The sequence below is a fragment of the Arachis ipaensis genome, chromosome B02, assembly GCF_000816755.2.
Source record: "Arachis ipaensis cultivar K30076 chromosome B02, Araip1.1, whole genome shotgun sequence".
NCBI classification, from domain to species: Eukaryota; Viridiplantae; Streptophyta; class Magnoliopsida; order Fabales; family Fabaceae; genus Arachis; species Arachis ipaensis.
This window is the reverse complement of record NC_029786.2, coordinates 95,240,268-95,249,152: the sequence shown is the minus strand read 5'-3', so window position 1 is coordinate 95,249,152 and position 8,885 is coordinate 95,240,268. Positions and strand designations below refer to the sequence as shown.

Here is an 8,885-nt window from a genome sequence, read left to right as displayed (position 1 = left end):
GTTCCATCATTAAAAAAAAAAAACGATAAAATAAAATGAGCAGTCGACTACTTGGTTATTTTTAGGAGTGGCAAACGGGTCTAAATTCGCCGGACCGATCCGCGTATCTCGCAAAAAAAAGTGAGTCGAACTAGAAAATTGAGACCGCCACACTTCAAAAGTCTGTCTAACTCGCACCGCTTAAACCACGGGCTTTGGTGGGGTGAGACGAGTCTCCCCGACGGCCCCAATACTTTTTTTGGCTAAAGACATCTTTTGAAGATGTTCTAATTTAGTGTTTTGGATTATGTTTTACGTTTGATTGATTATGTTCTAAATTTGTAGATGTTTAATTATATGTTTTGGACAATATTAGTTTTATTATTTTATTTTAAAAACTTGGTTTATAATAATATTTATCACATATATATGATTTTAAAGATTTTAATGTTTATAGACGAATTTGGTCTGCCAGTTTATAGGAGTGGATCATCTCCAGTAAAAAAAAAAAATGAATGATGTCTAATGTCTCATTCTTTATTGCTCTCTCTCCTCTTTATTTTTGGTTCCACGTAGGTAGTGTTTATTTTGAGGTATTGGGACAGAGACTGAGAGACTGAGATTCAATATCATGTTTGTTGGTTTAGAGATTAGTACTAAAAGTTCTGTCCCAAAATTTCAGTATTTTAGTACCTCCAAAAAGGGAGGACACATGAGACTGAAATTTTTAGAGACGGAAATTGAAACTTTAACAACATTTTATATCTAAAATATCTTCATTTCAATTAATTAATTTTAATTTTACCCTTTATATAAATTAAATTAGAATTTTATTCTTGTTTTAATTTATATCTCCTACTTTATACTAAATAGAATATTAAAATTTATTTCAATCTCTGTTTCTTAGTCTCTGTCTCTGAGTCTCAGTCTTTCAGTTTCTAAAGCTATCTAAAAAAAATTAGAGAGAATTCATTTTTCCAATCTACTAAGTACTAACCTGTCATTAAACAAGATGAGGTGAAATTTTAGGACTCCCTCATTAGATAGGGCAGAATGGACCAGGGTGGCTTTTGGCGGGGCGGGGCTCCCCGTGTGCCACCCCTAGACTACTTATTATTGCCAACCCGAAGAAAACAAGTTTAAACGCAAAAAAGACTCACAGTTGCAGACTTCACTCTCACTATCAACCAATCTCTCTCTTTCTCTCTCTCTCTCTCTCCCCACCGTATTCCGCCGCCACCCACCACAAATGGACGACCGGCCGCCGCTACAAAAGATCGCAATTCCGCAACCTCCTAAATAACCACCACCACCATAACAACCACCACCTGATAGGTTGGTTCTCCGCCCGCCGGAAAACCCCACTCCGTCCCTCCATGCGCGAATTCTCCGTCACGCAATCCCTCTCTTCTCTCTCCGCATTCTCCTCCCAAATTCAGAACTCATCAAACCCTAATTCCACATCATCTTCAACTGCTTCTTCCTCCTCCTCTTTCTCCCCTTGCATCTTCATCCTCTTGTCTTCTCCTTTCTCCAACGACCACATCCACACTCACGAGTACCGCGCGTACCAGCTACGCGCTTCCTCCTCCTTCGAACCGAAACTGATCGATATCGTCAACATCGGGCCTGCGTTTCGAGGGCATTATGGTTCCTTTAGTCCTAACGCGGCATTCCCGGTGTTGGAATGCGATTTGGGAATGTCAAGCATGAATGAAGATCGTGATGGTAATGCTGACAAGGAAGATGAGAGATTGAGTGTGATGAAGGAGAAGGCGAAGGATCAGAGGGAGCTCGATGGTTGCGCCGAGGGTTTCGAGGTTGGGAGGTTGAGCAGGATGATGGGGTCGGAGGCGAGGAGTTACACTTCGAATTTGGAGGATTTGTATGAGAAGATGCTTGCAAAGGTTGAGAATCTGACTAGGTTGGTGGAGCAGAGTAATGCCAAGGTTCTTGAGCAGGTAAAAATGTTTTTCTTTTTTTGGATTATCATTTTTGCTTTATGACTGAGTAATCATATAACATCTTAAAAGTGAAGTATAAAGTAGATACTTATAATCTCTTGGAATCTAGAAAACAATAAATACGTCACTCGTTTGTTAGAACATAGAAGGATGTTTAGAGGATCTATCATGGGGATAAATCATTTCTCTTAAATGTAGATATTTTATTATTTTTACTGTCCTGAAATCTTAGTAGTTCGATGTTTAGGACAATAAATCATTTCTCTTTATGATGGAATGCGATGCAATGCTTTGATTAGTGTAGCGGTTCCTAGCTAGTGGTGAGCTTGATAAGAATGTGGCGATTTAAATTGCACGAGTTGCATGTGATATTGTGATGTTTCTTCTCTTCGTCATTGTTGTTTTATAATAGGAAGCAACATTGCTGTTTGATCCATATAACCCTAAACCTTAGGTGTTGTTGATTGACTAAACTCTGAAGGGAAACTTTCCATAAAATGCGGTTTGAACTTTGAAGTATTGGTTTATCCCACCTTAGTTGTTGACATTCAGAATGTTGTCAAATTGGAGTCATAATGTTGCCGTGTTGAATGTTAAATAGCATATAGTAACAGCTTTGTCTTGTCGTTGAGCCGTTTAGGTATCCTTCAGAGTTGAAAAACATTAGTGCCTACATAGCCAAAAGTGGTATGAGTTGAATGGTATAGAGCGAGATTTTGTACCTTTCTGCAAGAGTGTCTGCTACCTCTCTTTTGTTAATAAACTTGATAGAAACTAGTAACTTATGTTCATTTTTTCTTTTATCAACTTTGAACAGGAACATTATAATAGAAAGTTGAGGCAAAAAATTAGAGCTGCTGCCTCAGAGTAACTATCATTATCAATGATGGCAATGCTTTCGTTTTAATTTCAGTTCAGGTAATTTTTTTATGTCTTGTATTTGTCTGTTCCTACCCCCCCCCCTTCTTTTTTTCTAAATTTCTAAGCAATCTTCTCAAATAAATAAAAAATTCATGCTATCAATAAAAATAAAGCAGATTTGGTAATAGATCTCGTGATATCAATTATTTGTTTATAAGCTCGTCTTTGCATTATTAAAACTGCATATTCATCAAAGTGAATTGTAATATTACTAAAGCTCATTTGGTTCTTGCTCAAGTTGAGCTAGCTAACTGTATAGCCTTCTAGGGACTCAATTTTGTTATGGCCCTTGTGAGTTTGGAGATGGAAATACAGAAATACTTTTACTCATCATCATCATCATCATGGTGTTAGCTGATGATGTTTGGTGCAGATCTGTAGTCATAATATCCTAGATTCTTAATCAAGCACACTCATTCTATATCAAGAGTCAAGACATTTATTACTTAATTTTGGTCACTGTTGTAAAAATTATAATTATATCATTTCACATATAAATTATGTCCTTAACATGCATAAAATTTTTAGTAGCTTCCTACCTACAACGATACTATTCTTTCAGCTTCTTGTTATTGTGTCTGAAAGAGATCTTATTCATGTTTTCCTTAATAGTAGATGCACTAGTGCATATTCATGTATATTTGATAGACGTTCTTTTCTGGTTTTAGGGTGGTCCACATTGCAGAGCAGAAAGCCTATGTGTATTGTGCTATATAGTCCTACCCAAAATATGCATATTTCATATTGTATTTGAGTTTAGCCTTACAGAAGCATTTTCCTGAGGACGTGCACTTTTATCTCATCATCCTCACCCCTTTCTGTTTTCTTGTTTTGTTTTCCCGGTTTTTGCTATCAATTGAGTTACACAAGTTATTTGAGTTTTGTATAGCTTAGGAAGGATTCTTTTTGAGAATTTGATATAAAAATTAACAGTAAACTATTAATGCAATCAACCTCTGAATGTCAACTATGTTAGTGTTGAATAATGCGACCTTGAGTTTAATGCAGCATTTAAGCAGTATAAAATAGTGGCTTATTTCCTGCAAATATATCTGATTATCTTCTCTTATGCTGGCATATGGTTGGATTACTTATGTCAAATAGCTTCTTGAAACTCACTAATGTCATGCTTATATTAACTACATGTTCCACTTGTTTTCATGCATTATATGACTGGGGCGCACTAGCATGGCAATCATCCATGTTAACAAGCTTATTTTTTGTGTGGCACAAAGCAGAGGAGGGTTAAGCAAATTGACGATTTCAGCCTTGTACACCTGACCTGGATAAGCAACAGTTTCTTCTGGTATCACTGGAAACATGAGACCGGCTGTTTGGACCTTTTGGCAGGCCTATCATATAATCTGTCCTGCTATTGTAGATTTTGTATTTTTTACTTCATGGTGACTCTTAAAGCTGAAGAAGGCGGTAAATCGTGCAGGGTGGTTGAATGGTTTTGGTCTTCCTCAATTCAAAAAGTTTTGAAGCTTTCTCTCCCAAGCTTTTGTGGCACATATTTGCTTCCTGCAATGACATGCCAACTGTATTTTGTATTGTTTGCTTTTGGTTCCTTTTATCCCCTTCATAGAATATTAAAATTTCAGCTTTAATAGTTAGTTTTACTTTGTTGCTTGCACAAAGATCACTGTAAAAGAAAGAAATGAAATCAACAAGCACTCGGTTAATTTTGGTATGTTTACAAAATTATCATTCTATGGTGAACTTCTGAAATTTTCTGTTCTGTAATTATGCCCACCTTCTAGATGCTAAGCATTCATTATAAGCAAAATGTACTACATTATGTACGAAGGTAATTTAATGGTTCAAAATTTATGTCCTTGAGGTACAAGCTATACACTATATGCACTATTGAATTATCTTGGTGCATCACACACTAAATTAAATGTATCATAGCATTCTCTTTGATTATAAATAAGGTACTCTAGTCTTGCATCAAGTACTAAAAATGCTGGGATTCCTCCTCTATTATAGTGGTATAACATCCTAGGGTTGGTTCCAAAACAATGTCTTCGATGAGTAGGAGAAAGAAGCGTATTTTACTAATATTTAAATTTTGAGAAAAGAACAAATAGGTCTCTGTTTTCTTTCGTTCCTGACCATTGAAAAATATTTTTAAGTCCATGACGTCTTTAAAAGTTGGACGGATCAGTCTCTTCGTCCAAATGCTTCCGTCAGACCCAACGGAAAAGTCTGAAGTGGCTCCCGTAATGCTTGTCACGCGTACGCGTGGGTCACGCGTACGCGTCGCACTTCCCTCTCACGCGTACGCGTCGCCATGAATTCAGCAAATCCTCATTTCTTCACGATTTCTCCACTTTGCATACTTTTTTCCCATTTCTTTCAAGTCATTCTTGCCTTCAAAACTTTAAACCACTCAAACAAACATATCAAGGTATCGAATGGGAGAAAAGTAAATTAAATTTAGCCTTAACCCCATTACAACCATTGAAAAGACCTCTTGATATGTGTATTCATGCATTGAATATATGTTGATTGGTAGAAGAAGAGTAAGCCTTAGAAAGCAAGATTAGTAAAGAAATGAGAGAATCGACCCTCAAACACTAGAGAGATTAGAGTGCAAACACTTCCGGTGAGGATTCGATGCTCAATTCCTTATTCCTTGCTTCCACGAGCTTTCTTCTTGCAAGTATATTTATACTTCATTTTGAGAATTGAATTAGTAGAATTCATAAATCATCATACTATCTTAGCCCTACTTGTTCATATATGTTCTTGGAGATTGATTCATTTTTAACCAAATAGGTAGACGCATTTTGCATATTAGTTGATGAACCACAAGAGTTTAGCATGGGGACATGCTAATGTTTAACTGTGGAAAAATTGATGAACCATAATTTTATGGTTTATATTGTATTGAATTTGGTGGATTTTATCAACTTTTTCCACATTTATTCATTAAAATAGCATGGTTTTGTGAATTTCTCCTAAGTGTGCTTAATGATTGAAAACATGCTTTCTAGGCTATTAAATTGCTAAATTTAATTTATTTTTCTCACATTCGATGTCTTGATATGTTTGTTTGAGTGATTTAAAGTTTTGAAGGCAAGAATGACTTGAAAGAAATGGAAAAAAAAGCATGCAAAGTAGAGAATTCATGAAGAAATGAGAATTTGCTGAATTTATGGCGACGCGTACGCGTGACCCACGCGTACGCATGACAAGCATTACGGGAGCCACGTCAGACTTTTCCGTTGGGTCTGACGGAGGCATTTGGATAGAGGGATTGATCTGTCGAACTTTTAAAGACTTCAGAGACTTAAAAGTATTTTTCAATAGTTAGTGACAAAAATATCTAAAAAAAAAAGGTCAAAAAACTATTTATCCTTTTCTCTTAAATTTATTTACTATCTTCTACAATACTACAATGCCAATTTCTTAAAATTTTTAGTAAGCCAATTCGATTGTTTTTCCGGTCAATATTTGATAATAATTAAAACAATAATGATATGATTTATTAAAGTTAATTATTAAATCGGTTATTTATATTGAATACATATTAAAATATAAAATATATATTAAATTAAATTAAATAATACGTATATTTACGCATAAATATATAACAACAAAATTTTATCTCACTAAAAAAGATTACAACATAGACCAATTATTTGTATATATATGACATAATTTAATAATTGATTTTTTTATATGTATAACATAATTCAAATTGTTTAGAATTGGCCAATGGAAAACACGAATAACATTAGCATTAGTAGAACAAGGGCATTTTTTGAGTTTTTTAAATTTGTAAATTGTTATGAAATTTCTTTCAGAAAGTCTTTCTTCTCTTATAAATTTTTAAGTTCATTAGTAAAACAAAAATAAAGCCTATAAGTTTCTTTTTATACCAAAAGAGATGATAACATACACAAATGGAAAATAATAGAAGGTTTGCTGGAATAGTGGTAAGTAGTAACTATTAACAATATAAAACAGCTATGAATCGGAACTGAAAATAGTATATTGTATACTGGGCTTGTATTAAAAGTCCAAATGTTGAGGGAAGGTGGCTGCTAACTTGCTTTATGTCTGGGAGTCGCTGCCCGATTTGTATGTTTGAGAGAATAAGGGATGGTACTTACAAAGATACTCCGATGTCTAAGTTAGTAAGGGGGGTAAACATGTTTGAATGTATTGGAGCCTAGATTTACCTGAGTGAGACAGTGTATTTATAGAGAGGATCCAATAACCACCGTTGAAGTAGTTCTACTTCTGATGGTGGATAACCGTCCCTTTATCTTAGGGTTGTTGGAATCTCTCTTCTAGAGGTGGGTGAGAGATTCAAGGAGGCAGTTACTCACTTGGATAAGTGTTGACTGCTTAGTAGGTGTTGACTCCGAGTTCTTGGTGGAGGTCAGATAGTACGTGGAGGCCATCCTTTTGGATTGGGCCTCTTGTCTTGATTTGGGCCTGGCTTACATTTTGGGACAGGACATAAACAGTGCCCCTACTCGAGTCTGATCTCTTAGCTATGAGTTGGATTCGAGTATTAATCGAACTCGGGGATGCTTTAAGTCGATTTCTTCTCTCATGTCGGAAAACCGACGTGGTTTTTAGTTTTTGAAACCGACGTGATTTTGAATTTTCAAACATTGCGTCTAATCAAATGTCGCATCCGTTTGGCCTCTGTATTTACATGTGGGCGGGCAGTTACATTGGTAACGGCGCGTTCTTTTAATGACCGATCTGTTTTTACGATTATGCCCCTAGTGGATTATGAATGTCTTTCCCTCTTCTTTCTTTCCTTTCTTTCATTTGCTCTCTGAGAACTATTTCGCTCCTTCGCTCCTTTCCTCGCTCACAAGATCCTCAAGCTTTCTCTTTCGTTGCAGCGTTCGTCTTTCTATCTTCTTCTTCCCAAAAGGTTAATTCTTTGTATCTCCTTTTTGTTTTTCTTGATATGCTGCCTGTTTTGAGAGCGAGATTCTTTACTGTTCGTAGTTAGGAACATTTTCGAAATTTTGTATTTTCCCTTTTGCGAGGCTCTCTTTTGCATCTCTTTTGCTATGGCTTCTATTTGCTTTTTCCTTCTGTTTGAAAAGAACTTCTTCGTTATGGGTTGGTTTTTTGATGATTTCTTTTTTCTGCGCAATGTAGGTATTATCAATTTCTCATACATTTTTTCTTTTTTACGCAATGTCTTCCCAAATTTCTGAGGCCCTTTTGAGATGGGTGGATACCTCTGTCCTTTCTGAGAACCCTTTAGTGGATACCGTCTTCATAACTGAACTCAGGAAGCACCATAGGATCTGTAACCTTGAAGGGGACGAACCCAAATATGAGTTGGTAGCCCCTAAATCCTGAGGACCGAGTTTGTTATGGGAGGAATGACGATACTGATCCCCATTTTATTTTTATGTATGACTGTCTTTTTACCCGTTTAGGGGTTACCTTGCCTTTTTTCTGACTTTGAAATAGAAGTCCTGTCCCACTGTAGGGTAGCTCCTTCCCAACTGCACCCCAATTTCTCGGATTTTATGAAAATTTATCAACTTGTCAGCCGAGAGCTTGACCTCCCGATCTCTGTGAAGATCTTTTTCTATCTTTTCTACTTGACCAAACCTTTCAGTAAGCAGAACAAACAACAATGGGTGTCTTTCCGTGCCATTCAAGGCCGGAAAGTCTTTTCCATCTTTGATGAGTCCTTCCACGACTTCAAAAATTTATTTTTTAAAGTCCAAGCCGTTGAAGGCCATCACCCTTTCTTCCTGGATGAGGATAATGAGCCCCGCTTTCCTTTGTACTGGGTAGAAGCCTCTCCCGTGGAGAAATATAGCTTAGCAGACTTGGATGGGGTAGAGGAGGCTATTATTGAGTTCCTTCGAGAGGCTTGGGGATGGGCTCCAAACCTGGACACCAAGAAATTTCTTCTTGGATCTCTGAGTTCTGTCAGGGCCGAGCTAGGTAGTTCTTTATTTTTTGCTTTTATAGTCACACCTGACTTCTCCGACTTGTGTTGATTTGCTCCCGACTTGTGTG

The 8,885-nt window shown here is 36.5% G+C and overlaps 1 protein-coding gene across 1 annotated transcript in view; it reads left to right on the top strand.

Annotated features, from left to right (window-relative positions):
- The window catches only part of LOC107627715, a 5,965-nt gene extending 1,355 nt beyond the window's left edge, over positions 1-4,610 (top strand). Inside the window, exons 2-5 of the mRNA XM_021117027.1 lie at positions 437-477; positions 1,023-1,940; positions 2,761-2,861; positions 4,103-4,610. Of these exons, the coding sequence (XP_020972686.1) occupies positions 437-477; positions 1,023-1,940; positions 2,761-2,814 (1,013 nt within the window). The 3' untranslated portion in view covers positions 2,815-2,861; positions 4,103-4,610. The remainder of the gene's footprint in view (positions 1-436; positions 478-1,022; positions 1,941-2,760; positions 2,862-4,102) is intronic.